General features: G+C 37.4%; 3 protein-coding genes across 3 annotated transcripts; all 3 read left to right on the top strand.

The window, feature by feature from the left end:
* The first annotated feature begins 1,051 nt into the window (after positions 1–1,051).
* On the top strand, positions 1,052–3,562 carry LOC110736518 (probable glycerol-3-phosphate acyltransferase 3). Its single transcript, XM_021916745.1, has 2 exons — positions 1,052–1,770; positions 2,653–3,562. Exons 1-2 carry the CDS (start codon positions 1,162–1,164, stop codon positions 3,529–3,531), a joined length of 1,488 nt encoding a protein of 495 aa, XP_021772437.1. The 5' UTR covers positions 1,052–1,161; the 3' UTR covers positions 3,532–3,562.
* A 3,376-nt stretch (positions 3,563–6,938) lies between these two features.
* Positions 6,939–10,082, top strand: LOC110736517. The gene is made up of 3 exons (XM_021916744.1): positions 6,939–7,143; positions 7,663–7,811; positions 9,704–10,082. The coding sequence occupies exons 1-3, from the start codon at positions 7,029–7,031 to the stop codon at positions 9,779–9,781; spliced, it is 342 nt and encodes a 113-aa protein (XP_021772436.1). The 5' UTR covers positions 6,939–7,028; the 3' UTR covers positions 9,782–10,082.
* An 8,106-nt stretch (positions 10,083–18,188) lies between these two features.
* Positions 18,189–21,002, top strand: LOC110737240. Its single transcript, XM_021917606.1, has 6 exons — positions 18,189–18,306; positions 18,412–18,609; positions 18,715–19,558; positions 19,633–19,956; positions 20,044–20,143; positions 20,253–21,002. The coding sequence occupies exons 1-6, from the start codon at positions 18,189–18,191 to the stop codon at positions 21,000–21,002; spliced, it is 2,334 nt and encodes a 777-aa protein (XP_021773298.1).
* The last annotated feature ends 889 nt before the right edge of the window (positions 21,003–21,891 follow it).

Genomic DNA, 21,891 nt, shown 5'->3' with positions numbered 1-21,891 from the left:
TATTATAAGCTTAGATTATATGACACCGACCACACAACTAACTTTATGAACCATTAATCAACATTAATTTCTCACCGAAAAAGAGTTATATTAGTTATACATAATTTGGTGAGAAAAACTTTCTAATTCTATAAATCGGTCCCTCCCCCCTAATTGTAGCCATTTTTAACCAAAGAGGAGAGCGACTTGTCCATTCAAGCTTGTGAATTTTATTTTTTAAATCTTTTAAAATTGTGAGTTAGCTTGGCTTCATTATTTGATTAATTTCGAACTAGTACACTAATTAAATCACATGAAAACATAAGATAGGTTGACTTAATGCGTGTAATTTGTGGATAGATAATTTTAATTTTGGTCTCAATATAATTTTTTTTATTTAAAAAAAAAAAAACACTTGTTATACTTGTACTACCTCCGTTTCATATTTTTTGCAACTTTAAATATTTTATATCTCACAAATAATACCCTAAAGTTGCAAAAAATATGAAATGGAGGTAGTATATAAAAATGTTACTATTGACTGTGTCACGGAATAGTAGATCGAAAATACTAATATACGGATTAATTAGAAGCTTAGAAAATCGGAATCAATATTTGGAGTGAGATAATTGTAACCCTTTCAAGTGGAGGATTTCTAAGGGGAGCATTATGCATGCTCATCATAATCGCAAATTTATATTATTAGTATATATTTCAAATATACATGCAATTATATATCAAGTATAATTTTCAAATATATGCTTATATTATACCTATTGAAATATATTTATGACTATATGTGTTTTATATATTTATGATTTTTACTTATCTTATCTTACTTGAACTTATTAAACTTTACTTAATAGGACCAAAACATATTGATGATGTCATGAGAAAGGCCCAAGGCCCCTCCTCAAACTTTTTGGACCGACATCTTTTTTGGAGTATATAATTTTCTAGAATTTTTTATTGTAATAAAGAGGTTTAAAATATAAACCATATATTTTTAAGCAAATTTCACTAGTCGTTATATCTCTATTTATTATGTATCTATATAAAGATGGAACGAATTTAAGGATTTCCTATGACACCATCTAGCAAGCTAGTACAGTTTAGTGAGCACAACACTACACAAATTACCTGGCCATACTAGGCTGGAATTGTGAACCACGTACATACAAAATGCAACAAAATTATCACAAGTTCACTTCCCTAACCAAAGTAGAAGATGATGAAATGTTTCAAAAAAACACATTAGTTTTTAGTATGGAAGACATTTTACTAAAATCATCTTCCATGTTTCCTTACTTCATGTTGGTGGCTTTTGAAGGCGGAGGGCCGATAAGAGCCCTAATCTTGCTCCTCATGTACCCATTCCTGTGCATGCTAGAGGAAGATTTGAGGTTCGAAATCATGGTTTTTATTTGCTTTTTCGGCATTAAGAAAGAGAGTTTTAAGATAGGAAGAATTGTTTTGCCAAAATTCTTCTTGGAAAATGTTGGTTGTGAAAGCCTTGAAGTGGTGATGAAGTTTGGTAGGAAGGTGGGAGTGACTAAATTGCCCAAGGTAATGGTTGAAGGATTTTTAATGGATTTTTTGGGTGTTGAAGACATTATTGGACAAGAAATTGGAGTTATTGGTGGATATTACACAGGTTTGTTGGATAAATCGGAGATTGGAAAAAATAAGCAAGAGAAAATCTTTTCACATATGATGTCCGAAGAAAGCCAATATGTTGGGATTTGTGGCTTCACCAAATCTTACAAAACTCGCCCTTTCAACATTTTAAAGGTAAATGCTTTTAACAAATATTTTGTAAAATTGTTCGAGATTTGGGAACTAATTATTTTCAACACTAATAAGGATAATTATATTTCATATGAATACTTAACTCTTATAAATTGAGTGAATGAAAGTAGGGGTCTCTTATTCCATAAATAAGATGATGCTAATATAATATGAATACTTCGAAGTATAAATAGAGGATTTGTTTCTTAGAAAAAAGTAAAAGTGTATGTTATGTTATAATTCATCACTAACCTCTCCAAATAGTTTTAAGCATATAGAAACAATAATTCGTTAAAGCGTAAAAGTGATTGTTTGTGTCGCAAGTTTAAAATTAGTAATAATAGTACTCTATGTCTCCATATAAATAGTATCTATCTCTAGCCTTACATTTCCTCGTTTCATTTTAGTTGATACCTACCTTTCATTTAATTGAGTTTGTCAATCCATAACTTCTTACAATATAACATCTTCAATTACAAAAAATTATGAACATTGATGGTTGGAAAATAAATGTCGGAATTAATCAAACAAGATCACTCAATTATGTTTTTTCTTAAGAATAAATCGCAAAAAGAAGCCAAACTAACTTTACATGTGAGTAGTGGTGAAAGTTAAAATGGGTAAACTAAAATGAGATGAAGTATAGCTGTATAGTAGTAAAAAAATAAATTGCTTATGAGCTGTCTTGATAAATAAAGGTCATAAAAACTAGTTAATGTGGTTGATAATTAAGTTAGTTGTTGATTGATAAGTGGTTACGATATATTGATGAAGCCCTTATTAGCCCCTTACTTAAGTTTGTTCAAGTTTTTAAACATTAATAAAATTTAAAATTTACGGTAAATAGTCTAATTTAAAGCTTTAATAGTTTTTATATATGTGCAGGATATCTATTTGGTAAGCAAGGATGATAAGAAGAGTTGGAATAATCTTCCAAAAGAAAAATACCCTAAACCATTGATATTTCATGATGGTAGACTAGCATTTATGCCCACACCATTAGACACCCTAACTATGTTTATGTGGCTGCCATTTGGGATTATCCTTAGTATCACAAGAGTACTTGTAGCAGTTTTGCTACCTCACGAAATGTGCTCACCCATCGCAGCCTTTCTTGGACTACGCTATCCTTATACTCCTTCAAAAGACAACCCTAAGTATACTAATAAACCCGAAAATTCAAAAGGAATGATCTATGTATGCAATCACAAAACTTTACTCGATGCTGTCTATGTCTCACATATATGTCGAATGAATCTCTTCACCCTTACCTATAGCATAAGCAAATTGTCCAAATTTCTATGTCCGATTGATACAATTGAGCTAACAAGGGATAGGGAGAAAGATGCCGCGATCATGTACAAGGTGTTGAGCCAAGGGAGGAACGTTATTTTGTGTCCCGAAGGGACTACGTGTAGGGAGCCTTATTTGCTAAGGTTTAGTCCCTTGTTTGCAGAGTTAAGTGACGATCTTAATCCTGTTGCCCTACAAGTAGACGTTAGCATGTTCTATGGGACAACCGCGAGTGGGATCAAGGCCTTTGATCCGTTCTTCTTTATGATGAACCCATGGCCTTCTTATCACGTTAAATTCCTGGAGAAATTACCTAAGGAATGGACTTGTGGGAGTGGTGGGAGAACCAGATTTGAAGTTGCTAATTATGTTCAAGATGTGATTGGTAAAGCATTAAGTTACACGTGTACTGGCTTAACAAGGAAAGATAAGTACTTGGTTTTGGCTGGTAACAATGGACTTTATCATTAAGTGGGGATAAAACTAGTGCAAGCCAAAAAAAGAAAAAAAAAACATCGATTGCAAAGCTGTGACAAGAATATAAGTGGTGCCAATTGGGCTCATTTTGTGATGGTGTATTTATTGTGTCATTAAAACCTAAAGCACCTACTTTTTAAAAGAAAAATTGTAAAAACCTTTTTTTTTTTCCTTAAATATAAACAATCAATCATCCAAATCATGTATCACGTATATTCATGAAAAAACACGTGTAATATGAATAGTTGTTCATGTAAGTACTTGTATATTTTTCATTTTTTTGGTGTAATAAATTTTTATTGAGTGCAATGTTCAAGTAAGAATGGTAGGAAGCAAACTCTTAATTATATATTTATATGAATGTACTACTATTAAAAAGCAAAGGTATACTCCTAAGTGCGCAAGGAAGGAGTAGTGATTGTTGTCTATATAATAATCTACTTATTTACTCTTATTTCTCTAGTGGTTCTTCCTAGTTTCTCCTTATTCTTTAACTGTAAATCTTATTAAAGTTAAACTTTTGTACTACTCATATAAATCATCCTTATAGAAATATTGATCATTAGATTTGTTTGAATATTAATTTCAAAATATCAACTTCTTAGAATTTGTATGTACTTGTGAATAATTCATGTTGGAGTTGGTAATGCAACCGGACTAGTATGCTCTCGTGCCCTATCGGGCAGATTTCGCCCAAACTGGGTGAACGAAGACTATACTTGGCTGTAAACTCATAAGTCGTCTCCCACTCATACTCGATCGGGCGGGGCTTGCCAGGCCGGGCGGACCATTAGCTTTCCAGAGGTGTTCTCGCGCCCGACTGGGCAACATGACAGCAGTTGTGGGCGTGTCCTCACGCCCGATCGGTTGGCTCTATTTTTGTGTTCTATTTTTGGGACATATAGGTGAGAGGTCGTTTTTGCTCTATAGACTCTTTTTCCATGATTGAAAAACCTAAACACATAAACAAAAACATACCTTTTGAGATCTGGACAGTTTTTGAGTAATTCCACTCTTCAGGTTTGGGTACACGAATTACAAGGAGAGTTGCGTAAAACTTGGGGGGCGTGCTTCACTAGGAGACTTGTACCAGTGATGGCGTATTTCGCTTCTAAGGCAGTGGATTCCCTTCCGCGGCGCGACTATGTTGTTGAGATCCACGTACAATCAAGCATGTTTTCCTTTCATCGTACTTTATTTATTGGAATCAACATGTATTTTACCTGCTATTCAAATATAATTGTTATGTCTAGACAAGAGTTAAAGTTAAAGTGTTGTAACTATAAAAACAAATAAACAATAACGTTAGTTTTGTTTTAACTGTTATAGTCTTATATGTCTAGACAAGTGTGAAAGTTAGAGGGTAGATAGCAACCGCAAAGAAGTGAATTGAAGAAGTGAGGCCATGCCACTTCTTTTGTACATAATTTTCAAATTTTTAGTAAAGTTCATAATTACTCATTCTTAAAGAACAAAGATGAAGACATCAATCATCATGAAATCAGCATAATTTATGGTACAAGGAAAATAACACCCTCAACTTATAAAGAAAAACTATCATAGTAACAATAAAACATCATGCTTTATTGAACTCTTTATGCCTTATCATTTGATCTCTTTCAAAATACTCCTTTCAACAGCTTGACTTTGTTATTGTAAATCACGATTTGACAATTAATATTATTTCTAATTATAGATATTTTAAAAACATGAACCAAGACTACATCAATATTTTACTGAATTACATTTATTTTTGTATATTGTGGTTACTCTGATAGTCTGATCCGCATGTACATGAGGTAACAATAATAAGATTATACTGTAGTAAAAATAAACGAAGTACTTCGTAAATATTAACATATTAAAACGAGTAATTGTCAAAAATAAACTAACCTTCGTTTCGTTAGCTCAAAAATCAAAACAAATAATCTTTTGATCAACAAATGATATGTCAACTTTTACAAAGTAATTTTTTTTGAAGAAAACTTCGTATAATTTTTAAGTAGGCTAAATCAAATTTTTTTTTTGAATCGCCAAACCACGCCCGGTATTTATCGGGTAACGCCCGTATTTTAACACGACTTTTCAAACATGCCCCCCTTATAAATTTACCCTATTTCATTTTCACCTCCTTTAAACTCTCTATCTTGTTACCCCACCAACCACCGAACATCCACCGCCACCATCCACCACTCCACGTCATAATTTTTTTTTTTAAGAAAATTGCTTTAGTCTTCAACGATTAGCACAAGAGGTGAACGGGCGAGTTTGAGGAAGCGACGACGCCACCGGAGAGGTTGCCGGAGCATCTCTAATTTTCATCTTTTTTTTTTTTTTTTTTAATCACAGGAGGAACGCCTAGAATTTTAGAATCTCCCCCGGCATATTCTAAAATTTCAGGCGTTTCAGGGGGAACACCAGAAATTTTAGATTGTCCCGGGGAAGATGGCATGAACGCCTGGAATATTAGAATCCACATCGGGACATTCTAAAATTTCAGGCATTTTCCCCTTGAAACGCCGAAATTTTAGAATGTACCAGGGGAGATTCTAAAATTTCAGGCGTTCCTTTCGAACAAAAGAAAATAAAAAAAAAAAAAAAAAACTAACATGCTCGTCGGTGTTAATTCCCCTGCCTTTGCGATTTTCCGACATCCTCCCTTCCCTTATAGTCTCAGCGCGATGTTGGTAGTTGAATTGTGGTGGTTGATTTTGTTGGTGGTTGAATTTGGTGTCTTGCTTGTTGGTGGTTGAATTGTGGCGGTGAGTGAAATTCAAGATGTAAGGGGGAAGAGATAGAAAAGTAATAGTGAAAATAATGGTTGAAAGGGTTATTTGAAGGAGGGGTAGATAAGTATGTTTATATTAAAATACGGGCGTTAGTCAGTAAATACCGGGCGTGGTTTAGTACCAAGTGAAAATGACAAGTTGAAGCTGTTTTGACTCCTTGGAGCAACTTGATGAATTTAGTAGATCCTTTTAGGAGGCCCAATGACCATAGATCGAACCTATCCAATTTTTACAGTGCGATGGCTGGCTGTTCACGGACTAGCTGTACCTACCGTTTCTTTTTTGGGGTCAATATCCGCAATGCAATTCATCCAACGATAAACAAAACCGAATCCGAATTATTTAGAGCTACGACACAATCAAACCCGAACGAACAAAATGTTGAATTGAATCGTACCAGTCTTTATTGGGGTCTATTACTCATTTTTGTACTTGCTGTTTTATTTTCTAATTATTTTTTCAATTAAATAAATAAATAAAGAGAAGGAAAGAAATAGATAGAATATAAAATTCGATTGAACCCAGGAAAAAAAAAGAAGTCAAAACGACGTCGTAATTAGAAGTTTCACACTCATCCAGTCATCGTCATCAACATGTGAGAAAAGGGCAAAACGCCAATTAAACTTCTTCAATTTCAAGTAAGCAAAATTGCGGTGACCTTTAAATTCTGGGCTTCAGCTTTAGTTGCGAAGAAGAAGCGAAATGATTTCAATATGGCGGCAAATCTCTAGAACTTTCACTTCTCCATCACCTGCCTCAATTCCAGCTTTCGTTCCTCCATCCTATAGATTCTTCTCCACTTCGTCTCCATATGTAGGTACGAAATTTAAAAAATTAATTTCTGTTTTTTTCTTCTCTTAATATGTTGTTTTTTGGTTAAATCTTGTGATGAATTTACAATTTGGATTAATTAGAGAAATACCCAGATTTTATATTTTGTTTTTATAGTTTTCTACGGGTTTTGGGGTTTAGGGTTTAGGGTTTAGGGTTTTTGAGTTAGATTTTAACATAGTTGATCTTCAATTTTTTGGGTTGAAAAATCTGTAATATTTTTTGTGTTGAAGTCTGAAAAGGGCACAATTTTCATCTTAGTTGTGTCTGCTTTAAATTGCCCTGATTATTTTATTTATTTTGCTAATATCAGAGAAGAACGAATTTATTCTCCTTTGTCTTTGTTGTGAGATTACATTTTCTCTTTCAGATTATAATTTGTGGACTTTGCTTCATTATTTATGGAAATGCAGTTGGATTTTGTGCAGAACCCATTAGAGATATTCCTTTATTAGTTTGGTTTAAACTTTTAATTGAGGGATTGATGTGTGGTTTGACATGGCAGTGAAGGTCGGAATACCGGAGTTTTTGAATGGGATAGGGAAAGGAGTAGAGGCTCATGTTGGGAAGCTTGAGTCTGAGTTTGGTGACCTTCAAAAGTTGCTTGTCGTTCGCACTCTTAAGCTCAAGAAGCTCGAAATTCCATGTAAACATGTAAGTATTTCTCTTGATACCTTTGTTGCTGAGAGATTGTGCAATTTAAATTACATTTGATACATTGTTTACGGATTTTGTGCTTTGGTAATGTATTTATCTCGCAGTTTCCTTGCTGGTTCATTGTCTTGATTTCTTCAATCATTGGTAGCAATGTTGTTTATAATTTCAGGTTTGCAGTACTGCTGTGTGCTATAATGGTTTTGATGGTAGATTTATTTAAGATTCTGTTAAAATTGGAACCAATTTTAAAAAGTTTATACTCTGGAGTTTGTTCTGGACTATGTTTTACAAGCACAAGTTAATTAGATGAGGATTATCTCTTAGAGGCTGAGTTTCCGTATGTAGCTCTAACTTGTAGCTATTTAGAGCTCCAGCATTGTACATGTACGTAGTAGAAAATTTTAGTTCCATATCTATGGTGCTTAAAGTGCAAAATTAAGTTAAAATTGCTTCAAGACTATTGTAGGGGGTAGAAAGTTGGATGCTTGGATCATAGTATACATGGACACATTCATTGATGTGCTGAATGTTGGTTTTCAAGTTTACTATTCGCTGTGACAGGCAGATCATGTGGAAAGCACTCTTCTAGGAAATTTGATTACTGTAGAAAATAGAAACAGAGAAGAAAAGGTCTTTCAAAAAAAAAAAAAAAAAAAACAAAAAACAGAGAAGAAAAGGGTGTGTGCTGTATACAAAAGCCAAAAGCATTGTTTGCGACATACCGTGTACATATCGAATTTTACACTTTGTTTGGATAGAAGGAAATGAAAGGAAGAGAAAGGGAGGGGGACAAACTCTCTTGTTTGGGTAAAGGATTGGGGAAAGGAAGGGAAAGGAGAGGGAGAGATCCATTTTCCCTCTTTCTTTAATAAGCATAATCACTCCAAAAGATTTGGAGGTAAATTGGAGCTCACCTTCCCCTCCTTTTTTACTCTCTTCCCTTCCTCTTCTACCCCTCTCCTTCCTTTCCTTCCTTGTTTCCTATCCAAACAAAGCGTTACTGAATAAATAAATTGTTTTAGCTACGTAAAGATTGGTTACCTTGCAACAAATCAGAAATCTAGACATTTTAATGACCCATTTTATGTACTTGTAACTGGATTTACAGTTTTTACACTAGGCTTATAGCTATGAATTGAACAGCACTTGAAAATTGAATATTGAAATTAAATTGCGGAAAGCAGGAAGGAGTTCTGAATGGGAAGCACTTCTGTTCTTTGAAATCTTAATTAACCTTTACATATGGTTCCAGTTGTTTTGGTCTTTATAAAGTTATTTCATACTCCATATCCCTACAGACACTGAAAATGTTGGCTGTTGTTTCCTTGTCAACACTTATATGAGTTTCTGAACTATAGTACTCAATGCTGATTTGGGGGCTGGGAGGTGCTGGAATGGGTATCTTAGGAGTGGCTGCTTCTTTTTTGGGGTGCCTTTTGTGGTTAATCAATGCATTAAATTGCAATGATATCTATGCAAGAATGGTTCTGTTCACGGGCCTGAAATTTTGTTAATATGGTTCTATTCAGCGTCAGGACGCTCTAATGGTTTTATTAGTTATAAGATTGATGATATTTCTATCAAGCTTGTTTGATGGATAAACCTTTTATGCATGAGTTTGGTTTATTATTCTAGTAATCCTTTTATTCTCTCTGCAGCACCAATTATTACGGCTAATACACTTGTAGCAATTAGTTCTTCCTATCCTCTCTCCAGAGTCTCCACCTTCAAGCTAATTCTGGTTGTTTTAGGAAATCTGAAAATGTCAGAACTGAAGTATTTTATAAATACACGACAATAGTTTCAGATTGAAGGAGTAACTTTATATTACGGTATTACCATGAATTTTCAACACAATAGATTGATTAAATTTTCATTTTGCTTATCAGAGGAAGCTGATACTGAAGTATGCCCACAAATACAGAGTAGGACTTTGGAGGCCACGATCTGACATGGTGAAAGTTTAGGTCCTCTCTAATTAGCAGTGTTCCTAATTGATGCTGAAAAATTCAAGGTTGCTTTTCATCTGTCTGAATCAAAATTGTACCTGGTTGTCGACGAGAGTTGGCACTTGACATTATTGCCATTAATCTCGACCTTTGTTCCGAATTATTTGGATTGGGTTTTTGCTTTCAATAGAAAATTTTGATGATTGATGATTATCAGTGTTTTTGAAATAATGCTAAACATTCCCTACCGTTGTGCACTGTGGTGAATTATACTCCGTACTATGTTTATCGGAATAAGTATACCAAGATATTAGTTCTAGCTGTTTTTTTTTTTTTTTTTTGCAGTTTATGTGAACTTCTGCTTCTTTTTTGTTTTTTTCCTTTTACTTGAAAAGGAAAATTATTTATAATAAGTCATACAACATTCACAATGATCTTTATTGAGATTGGTAAATCTCAAATTTGGAGTATCAGCAAAATTTCATGATCAAATTAAAAACTTTCAGATTTCGTATTACTTTGCATAATTTGTAATGTGTTTGCATCTGATTTCATATTTCTCCGTAGAATTATTGAGATTTAAAAATTTGATTGAAAATCATACATCCTCTAACAACATACGAGTAAAAAAGAGGGGGGGGGAAATCCTTGTAAAAGGAGGAAGCAATCTACTCTTTTTGTGGGGACTTGTTATTTATCGCCCACGTTTTTCTACTTAAAGCTCACATTTTGTAAAATTTTGACTATTTTGTCCTTCTTTTAATTTTTACCGAAAACGAAATTTTCACTCACCAAAAATGTGGAGCAGCACTGGATCGCCAAGGGACACCGAAGAGCTGTCATCGTCGGCGAGATGCATCGGAGAGCCGCCATTATCGCCGGAAAACGAAGTACGTAGCTGTTTTAAAATACGAAGTGGCGGCTGGCTTTCCTGGCCAGGCGCCACAACCACATATATATTACTTTTAATTTAAAGTTTTGTTTTTGTTTTTGATTTTTGTGTTTTTTTTTTTTTTTTTTTTTTTGTTTTTTAATTTTGATAAATTTGAAATTAAATGTGGTTAATAATTTATTTTAAAAAAAAAACAAAATTTAATTTGAAATTATGTTTGAAATATGTGTGAATAATTTATAAAAAAAACAAAAATATGGTTTAGTTTGACATTTTGTTTTAATATGTGTTAATTATTTCCAAAAATAAACAAATTTATGTTTTAATTTTAATGTGTGTGAATACTTTTTGTTTATCTTTTTCATTTTTTTGTTTGTTGTTTATATTTTATTGTTGTTGGTTATATTTTTTGTTTTTGGTATATTGTTTTGTTTATATTTATATTTTTTTTTCAAATTTGTTAATTTTTTTTTATGTTTATATTTTTTTCCCATTATTAGTATATTTATTTATATTGTATTTACTTTTTGAAGTTTATATTGTACGTTTTAATAAACAAATGTATGTTTTAATTTGTATGTGTGTGAATACTTTTATATATAATTACGTGTTAGTTTTGTGTTAATTATGTGTAAATTTAGACGTTAAATGTATTATGCGTTAAATATGGAAATGATATTTAGAAATTTAAAGTTCAGAAATTACTTTTGTGTTAATTTTGCGTCAAATGTATTAATTTAATTTAATCCTTATGTGATTATATTTATATGTTATTATTGCAGGATTATGGTGGAGACGGAAATGATTATAGTGGGATTTTTGTACATGATGGTCTGTTCGAAGATGCTCAATAAGCGATTGATTGGGCGAAACAAGTTGCAATTAGATCAGGTTTTTGTTTAGTAGCAAGTCATAAATCTCAACGGGATGGTAGAATGGATCGCATTTTGAGATGCGACCGTTATCACAAAAGGGAGGAACGAGATTTCAGTCAAGCGATTCGGTTTGATACAAAGCGGAAAGGTTGTGGGTGTCAGTTCAGAGTAAAGGTTCGACAACAACAAAGGCGTAACGGTTGGGAAGTGAAGGGTTACGGTAATAGGGGTATCACAACCATGAGATGATAGTATATGAAGTGGGTCATCGACAGTTAAGCGGCCTAAGCCCTGCTGCGAAACTAGTTGTAAAATAAATGAGTGATGCTCAAGTGAAGCCTGCTAAAATATTAGCATATGTGTTATTTAAATTTCCTGAAGACCAGCCAAACCGAAGACACATCTACAACGTCAGACAGAAATTGAGGTTTGAATGGTCAGAGGGAAGGAACCTTATACAGCAGATTCTACACCAGGCACAAGCACGTGGTTACCTGTACTGGTTTCAATCTGATGAAGACACGTCGAAGGTTACTCATTTGTTCCTTGTGCATCCTGATTGTGCTGATATGATTTCGTCTTGGCCATCTATGATTTTGATCGATTCAACGTACAAGACAAACAAGTACAAGTTCCCACTGGTTGAGATGGTTGGGATGGCTCCAACGAACCAGAACTTTCTGATTGGTTATGAAGTCATGACGGATGAGACGGCTGCGAGTTACCGTTGGGTGTTAGAGAAGTTGAGAAATTACATCGACCAAATGTTCAGCCATCGGCCATCGTCAGTGATTGTGAGGGATGTCTCTTTGCCCCTATAGCGGAGCTGTTTTCGAAGTCGGGCCATTTACTGTGCGCATGGCACATCGACAACTGTGTGAAAGTCAAAGCCTACAACCTTTTCAACAAAAACTTAGATTCAGCAGAGAGATTGGTAAATGGTAAGTAGTGGAAGATCCTGCAAGCTACCACGGAGGCAGAATACGATCGAGCCTTGGATAACTTCAAGGATACGTACCAATGGTGCCCGGCAATCGTAAACTTTGTGATGCAGCAGTGGGTACCTCAGATGGAAAAGTTTGTCAAATATTGGACAAACTAAGTTCTTCATTTTGGAAACACTACAACATGTAGAGTTGAGAGCGCTCATAGAGCTTTGAAGGACTGGATTGATTCTTCCACCTCTGCTCTGGATACACTGTTCGAGAGAATAAACAAGGCTATTGATACTCAGAAGAATGGCATCAAGAACTCTCTCGAGGACTTTAAACTGCGACATGGCATGCTGTATAACCATTTCATATTTAAGATTCTCCATGGTCGTGTGTCACACTACTGCTTGGGGTTGATTCTGAGCGAGCACAACAAGATGAGGGAGTTGGGTGATGAAGTGGCTATTCGGTGCGGATGTGCTATATCAATGACTCATAGACTACCTTGTGCATGCACCATTCACCGCGTAATTACGCAAGATAGGGCGTCATTACATGTTGATCAGGTTCGTCCATTCTGGTGGACGCTCGTTATCGATGAGCATGCTGTTCCACAGAAGGTCCACCGTGAACAGTTTCGTTCAATGTTTGACCAAGTGTCCTCCAGCCACCCTTCAATCATTCGTAGTGCTACCCATGTACTCCACGACATGTTCAACACGTCGTGCTTGGATCACGAGGAACCTGAAGGGGTCGATAACCACGGCGGAACAGGAGTGCGTTTGAGTACATTCGTGGTCGTGGTTGTGGCCGTGGTCGTACATCGTCATCAAGTGGTAGCCAATATTCTTCGTCGGTGAATATGCCCGGCACCGGTACGGTCCTTTACTTTAATTTACTTTTTAGAGTGTTTGTTTATTTTATTGCTGACTTGTTAATTTTGTTTATTGATGTGTGCAACAGGTAGAATGAACATTGAATATTTTCCATATAAGGACAGGACCCCTAACATCATGATGTCATTCTTGGACGGGTGAAATGATGTGGTTGCAGATGGTAACTGCGGATTTTAGGTTGTGGCTGATGTGTTTCAGATGGGTGAAGACAACTACGGTTTAGTGCGTCAGTTGATGTACAGTGAAATCGCCTCAAACCGAGGTGTTTATCGCCATGTGTACGGCCAGGACTTGGATAGGTCTCTGCAGCATATTCGGTGGGAAGGAGGACCTTGCGGTCAAAATCATTGGTTCGACGCACCACTTGATCTCTTTGCCGTTGCAAACATCTACAAGTGTGCAGTCATGCATTTCGGGCTTGGTTTGCATAGTCGAGCTTATTATCCATGTACCACGGTTTTGTCTTGGTGTTCGCGTGAGACCGTCACCAGACCAGTAAGAGAGGTTGCTATTGTATTTCTAGGGCCGTCATACAGACATTTCATCTGATTGGATCTGTCACCCGATTTTCCGGTCCCACCGATCATGTCCAAGTGGTACACCATTCGTACAACATGCGTAGAGGGTTGGGATGCGCTGTATCATGACCGGGTGCAACAGTGGAACAATCTAGTTGCCATTTAGTTTTTCCCGTTTACACCAACCTTTTCTATGTGACCTTGTATTGTTATTGCTATTTTTTTTCCCATTTATTTAATTTCCGTATTCTAATTTATTATCTTGCATGCACACTAATCAAAACTTAAAATAATAATTATAAAAACTAAAAATATAATGTCAAATTCTAAAAACTTAAAATAAGAATTTCAAATTTTACAAACTAAAAAGATAATGTCAACTTTTACAAACAACTATGATAATGTACAAAATGTTATATAAATGCACTGCCGACAGATCAGTAATCCCTCTATGACACCCACTGCCACTGCTCAATGGCCCGTTCCAGATCATCAATTGCCGCTCTGCCTGATGCATCCGTCATGCTGTCTCTCTTTTCAAAAATTCATAGTGCCACCTGCGTCATCTTTCCCATCCACTACACATAACAAAACACATAAAATTCAATAACGACGTATTATATGAAAAAAAAACACAACAAATGTTTTATGAGACGTACCGCATCCACGGCAGTGGCCGGTGACACATCATCATCATCGACGTCGTCGCCGTGGTGGAGGTCTATGATCAACCTCGGGTACGAGTGCCGGTTGTACCACTCCATGTAGTGCTGGTCACATATGGCAGTCACCCAAGTAAGCGGCCGCTGCAGCTGCTCAATCCATATGCGGCCAACCATCGGAAACTGCTCCCATGTGGCAATCATGCTTGCTGGCCATTGGACGACGTACTCCTTCGACGACGCAGATCGGACCGCCTTACTAGGCCATGCTGGTGGAGGAGGAACAACTTGGACAAATCCAAGCTGGCGAAGACAACGCTGCGGCATGTACGCCTCTACGATCTCACGATACTGAATCAATCTCGTGTAGAAGGTCCTGGGTACCCTATTACTAGGGTTCTGGTCGAAAGGCATTCAGTTCACCTGCACATTTTTTAAAATTAGTAAGATTCATACAATAAACACATCAAACTATAAAAGTAGAAATAATTTAAACACTTTACCTCTAATGGGGATATCCTGTCAAGCGATAACCGTATCGATCGCAGGCGGTCAATGGACTTCTTCTCGACACGCGGACTCCACACACAGGCACGTGGCTGGCCATCCCCAATAGGAACCGGGTCGCGGTGTGGTCGAAACGCAGGAAAATACTCGTATATCCAGGTTTGTAACAACGTCAGACATCTAGTGATACCTGCCGCATCAGCCCGACTCGAGAATCCTAACTGGCGATACATATACGCCAACGTAGCTGACCCCCAAGAAAATTGGCCTACTCTGTCGGGCTCACACGCGTCAACTATGTCGCGTGGCCTGAGCTCGTTTCCGCTCTTATCCAGAAACAAGGTACACCCGAGAAGAAGAAAAACAAATGCAGCCAGCTGTGTATCCTGCGTCCTACATGCAGTGGGGTGCAAACATTGCTGCAAAACGGCTGCGATCTTAACACCGCCGTGATCCCACACACCAAGTGTCGCTGTGTACAGTGCAACCCTATCCACCGCCAACAGCTCCGCTAGTAAATCTGCCTGATCCGCATCAGTGACAACAGATGCTCGGTTTCCCTCTACGGGAATTTTAAGGATGGCCTTGACGTCATGCAACATGATCGTCATCTCATCGAACGGAAGGTGGAAAGAGTTCGTATCCGGCTGCCATCGCTCAACGAAAGCCGTGATCAGCGTCGAGTCAATCCTTTCGTGCATGGTGGCAGGATGGTGACTCAATCTAGTGCCCCTCAATCGGCAGACCATCTCGCTCTCCTCCGGCCAAGCATCAGCCCAACTACACAAAAAGTTACAAGTCTTTTCCCGGGTTTGGCATTTCAAAATGCCTGTATCCAAAGCCCTCTCCTGGTCCTCCCAGATACGGGTAGCGATGTGTCTTAGAAAGCAAGGAATCACACTCCCGTCTACAGGTCCCCCATCCACCTCACCCCTTACCACCCAAGATTCATTAATGGCCCTCGACCGTTTTCTGCTTACTGCAGACACAGTGGACGCAGAAGATGTGCCAGCACTACAAGAATGAAGTAAATTTCCGACGGAAAATACGTTCGTCGGAAAAAGGCATATTTTCCGAGGAAAAAGGGTCCGTCGGAAAACTGGAGGATTTCCGACGGATATCTGCAATTTCCGACGGAAATATCCGCTGGAAAATTTCTGAGGGATTGAATCCGTCGGAGACAGCCATTTCCGACGGAAATATCTGGCGGAAAATGGTTGAACCTTGGATACCATTTAAATCCGTCGGAAAATGGTTCTGTGCATAGGATGCCATTTTTCCGACGGATTTCCGACAGAAAATTCCGTCGGAAGGTTTTCGGATCTAAAATCCGAACTGCATAGGTAACTTTATTTCGTTTTCGATTTTCCCGGTTTTTTCTTCATTCCTCCATTGTTCTTCACGTTTCTTCATTCCTCCATTGTTCTTCACGCTCCATTCTTCTTCACGGTTCCACGCCACCTTCAACCCACAACCAAAAAACTCGAAATCAAACACCCGACATCAATAATCCGGTTAGTTTTTTTAATGTTAATGTTTATGTTTATTTTAATTTATCAGTTTAATTTTTAATATGTAATGTTAATGTTAATGTTAATGTAATGTTTATGTTAGTTTATTAGTTTAATTTTTAATATAATGTAGGTTGATTATTGATATGTTAATTATGTTTTTATGTTAGTTTAATTAGTTTAATTTTTAATATAATGTATGTTGGTTATTGATATTTTAATTATGTTTTTATGTTAGTTTAATTAGCTTAGTTTATTAGTATAATGTATATGTTAGTTTTGTTTAGGTTAGTTTAGTTTAATTTAGTATAATGTATATGTTAGTTTAGTATAATGTATATTAGTTAAGTATAATGTATGTTAGTTTAGTTTAGTTTAGTTATATTAGTATAATGTATGTTATTAGTTTAGTTTATATTAGTATAATGTATGTTATTAGTTTAGTATAATGTACGTTAGTTTAGTTTAATTTAGTTTAGTATAATGTATGTTAGTTTAGTTTGGTATAATGTATGTATGTTAGTTTAGTTTAGTATAGTTTAGCTTAGTATAATATATGTTAGTTTAGTTTGGTATAATGTATGTATGTTAGTTTAGTTTCGTTTAGTTTAGTTTAGTATAATGTATGTTAGTTTAGTTTAGTTTAGTTTAGTATAATGTATGTATGTTAGTTTAGTTTAGTATAATGTATATATGTTAGTTTAGTATTTCAATCTTCTAAAAATGTTTGAAATGAATAATTTTCATAATCATACGCTTAGATATATACCCGTTGAAATTAGAATCATGAAACGAAGAGAGCGGAGCTGGATGTATGATAGATTGGATGGGCGTTCTATTAAGCCTGAGTTCTTGAAAAGGGTAGAGGAATTCATACAGTTTTGCGAAGATCATCGTGAGACTGCAAAGAATGATTATAGGTGTCCTTGTGTTAAATGCAATAACAAACAATTTTAGGATCCGGACACAATAAGAATTCATTTGTACAACAAGGGATTCACTCCTCGTTATTGGGAGTGGTTGTGTCAAGGGGAAGGGTTACCTAAATCCTCAGTAGAAGGCCAATCAAATGAATATCGTGATATGGTTATGGATGTTGTTAGTCATAATTATGATCGATCAGGTACTGAAGCTGTAGAGGAGGAGCCTAACGTTGAAGCAAAGCATTTTCTTGATTTGTTGAAGGCGTCTGAACATCCATTGTATGAAGGGAGTTCGATGTCGGTTTTGGAGGTGGCGGCAAGAATTACTAGCTTAAAGTGTGAGTACAATTTGCCGCACAGGTGTGTTGATGGGTTCGTTTCATTGTTGACAGAAGCGATCCCTGGCAACAGCCGTTTGGGTGAGACATTCTACAATGATAAGAAGGTTGTTAAGGGGTTGGAGCTGCCGCATGAAAAGATTCATGCATGCCCCAAGGGATGTACGTTTTTTTGGAAAGAGGATGCTGAGCTTCCTACATGTAGAGTGTGTGGCAGTGATCGATACAAAAGAACTTCTAAAGGCAGCTTGGTTCCAAAGAATGCGCTATTTTATTTCCCGATCACACCTAGGTTGCAAAGGATGTTTGCAACGAAGAACATTTCAGAGGAAATGAGTTAGCATGCAAATAATCCTCGTGTCAAAGGCACGATGACACACCCTAGTGACACTGAAGCTTGGAGACAGCTTGATACCTGCTTCCCAGAGTTTGCCTCGGATCCACAGAATGTTCGACTAGGGCTGTGTACAGATGGTTTTGCTCCTCATGGTAAGTTCGGGGGTCAGTACTCCTGTTGGCCCATGATTTTGACCCCATACAATTTGCCTCCCTCAATGTGTATGAAAAGGCAGTTCATGTTCTTGTCACTGATAGTCCCTGGTCCCAAAAACCCGAAGGGCATTTTAGATGTGTACATGCAACAACTGATACAAGAGCTGAAACAGTTGTGGGAAGTTGGCGCAAGTACTTATGATATATCAAAGAAACAAAATTTCAACCTTAGAGCAGCCATCCTATGGACCATTAGTGACTTCCCTGCATATGGTATGTTGTCTGGATGGTCCACGACTGGTAAGAAGGCTTGCCCGTATTGCATGGAAAAAAGCAAGGCATTTTGGTTGCAACATGGCGGAAAAGTTTCGTGGTTTGATTGTCATCGTTAATTTCTTCCTGCAGATCATCCTTTCCGAAAAAGTAAAACAGCATTTTGCAGAAACAGAGTTGAAAAAGGCTCACCGCCGCACATCATGTCAGGGGCGAAACTTTGGGAATGTGTGAAAGACCTTCCGAGGGCCACCGATGGGCCCGAATCACTGCAAGAGTTGAAAAGGGAAAAGAAAGGGTGGTTCAAGCAAAGTTGCCTGTGGGAGCTTCCGTATTGGAAGCATTTGCTGATTCGTAACAACTTAGATGTCATGCACATTGAAAAAAACTTCTTTGATCAAACATTTCACACTGTAATGGATGTGAGAAGACAAACTTCTGACACACCTTCGGCCAGAAATGACATTGCCAAATATTATAGGCGACCTCAACTTCATCTACAGGCTGATGACAGAGGGAATGAGGTCATGTCAAAGGCCCTATTCTGCCTCGATAAGGGTCAGAGGAAGGTTTTGTGTGAGTGGGTTCGTGACCTGCGATTCCCTGACAGTTACGCCTCCAATTTGAGCAGATGTGTGGATCTGCAGGTGTGTAGAATACACGGAATGAAAAGTCATGATTGTCACGTGTTCATGGAGAGGTTATTACCTGTCGCATTGAGAGAATTTCTCCCTGTTCATGTCTGGAATGCAATTACAGAGATCGGTCAATTCTGTAGAGACTTGTGTTGCTACACAATCACAGTCAGTGATATGATGGAACGGTTGGAAAAGAACATTGCCGAGATCCTTTGCAAACTGGAGAAGATTTTTCCACCTGCATTCTTCAACTCCATGGAGCATTTACCCATTCACTTACCGTACGAGTCAAAGTTAGCTGGACCTATGCTGTATCGATGGATGTATCCATTCGAGAGGTAGTGAACCCTTGATTTAGTTGTTGAGCAGTCACAAATTCACCGTTTAAAATCATAATATACTTTAATTTCAGGTTCCTGAACCATATAAAACGGAAAATTGGCAATAAGGCTCATGTTGAAGGTTCGATATGCAGCGCTTACCTTACTGAGGAGATATCAAATTTCTGCTCAAATTACTTCCAGCCGTCAGTTGACACAAAAACACGAGATCTGGGTCGGAATGTGAATGCTGATGTTGACACCTCCCTCGACACCAATGACATCCTAGAACTGTTTACGGAGGACACCGGTCGTGTGTCAACTGAGGGAAAATTGAGGTGGTTAGATGAAAAGGAATTTCAACGTGCACACTTATTTGTTTTATCAAACAGTGGCATATTAGGTGAATATGAAAGGTAATCCACAGTAACTAAATTGTTTCCATCATATGATCACGTGTACTGAGTTTCACGGTCATTAACAAGTTCTTGTTGTCGTAGCAGGAAGTTTGAGGACCATATTCTTAGCACCCGTCCTACATTGCGTAGAGAAGCTGTATGGGAGACATTCGAAACACAGTTCCCTAATTGGTTTAGGGACAAGGTCAGACCACTCTCAAATATAGGGATAATTATTGACTTCTGTATGTACAATCCAGCTCAATTTTAATAATCCAAATATGACGTATTTTAATTTTATCTAACACTAATAGGTAACTGAAGAGAAACCAAGATCTGATGTGTTGCAAGCTTTGGCTGTGGGTCCGTTCAAGAAATTTCGCACTTGGAGCCGAATATTTGTTAGCGGTTTAAACTTCCATACGCAAGACTACGGCAGACATAAGGGCACGATCAATTACGGTGTGTGTGTGTCCAGTCAAGATGGAGGAGAGTATTTTGGCATGTTGCAAGACATTATTGAAGTTGTCTACACTGGTGCGATCCCTGAATACATGACCATCTTGTTTAAGTGTAGTAGGATGGATTGTGGTAGGGGTATAAACATACATGAACAATACAAGGTTGTTGACGTGAATTATACTAAGAAATACCCCATATATGACCCATTCGTGCTGTCTTATCAAGTTGGTCAGGTATATTATGCACCATATCCGAGCCTCAAACGAGATCGGTTTCAATGGTGGGCTGTGTTTAAAACGCAGGCAAGGTCCGTTGTGGATGCTCCTGTTGACCCGGAGTTCTTGCAAGGAGCACAAACACGGGAATGCAGTACACTCTGCCCACCAACTGATATCCCAGACTACAGTGACGATGGTCGTGCATTTGTTGTCTCCGAGGGTGAGGACGATGATATTGTGTCTGCTTCTGAAGACGAATCAAGCGTCGGTTCAAGTGACAACGAAGAGGGCAGTGACAAGGATGAGGACGACATTGTTGTTTTTTATGATAGTACTGATGATAACAGTAGCGATCATTGTAGCAGTAGTGATAGTAATGAGTAGCTTTAGTGATTGTAATGAAAAGTATTATTGATTATAATAAATGATTGTAATGAATAGCTGTATTGATTGATATGAGGAATGTAACTGTTAACCTATTTATGTCTGTATGTTATGCACTTGAACTGTTTTGTAGGGAAGCATGGCCGGAGGAAGAAAGGGAGATAGCTCGGGGAGGAAGACGCGAAGATCTCAACCTTACCCCTCGTACCATGTGTCAGACAGTCAGCAGGCCCCCGAGACCGCTGAGGATAACTCTGAGACTGTTCAGGGTCTGGGTGACACTTAGGTACCAGATTCGCTTACTCAACATGAGGATCTGTCACAGCCCTAGAGCTCAGAGCAGTCAGAGCACGCACGAGGGGATCTAGTGCCACGCCTAGACCCGACCACGCTGTGGTAAGAATATTAGATCATATGTTATATGCATTTCATGATTCATATTTCTAATTATCAAAAGCTACTGACGTCCTTTTTGTTGTTCTGAAACAGGTTTGATGACCAAATAGTGAAGAAAGCCGTCTCCGGTTCGATCCAGGGGCACTATACGGCGCCTTGGAGGAACTATGGAGAGGTTGACGATGCCACGAAAAGTCATTGGTGGAACTTGTTCAGGGTATGTACCAATTCAATTGTGTATTATTTTATTTGAAAAATATTTTGTTGTTACGTTTTATGAGTTTTGATTTTGCAACAACATTTTACGTGGTCACCGGAGCTGGACAGTCATGTATGATCGGCATTTAAAGCTCGGGCCGGTACCCGCCTTCGTGACATGTTTTACACTGTCACGAAGAAGATGAAAGGTGTGAGATCGTATTGGGTGTTAGAGGAAGTGCACAAGAAGATGATGAAGATTCCTGATTCTGATGGCACGTACAAGAAGCGGTCC

This window comes from Chenopodium quinoa, unplaced genomic scaffold, assembly GCF_001683475.1.
Source record: "Chenopodium quinoa cultivar QQ74 unplaced genomic scaffold, ASM168347v1, whole genome shotgun sequence".
NCBI classification, from domain to species: Eukaryota; Viridiplantae; Streptophyta; class Magnoliopsida; order Caryophyllales; family Amaranthaceae; genus Chenopodium; species Chenopodium quinoa.
The sequence above is the reverse complement of the archived record's forward strand: the minus strand, read 5'-3'. Positions and strand labels throughout refer to the sequence as shown.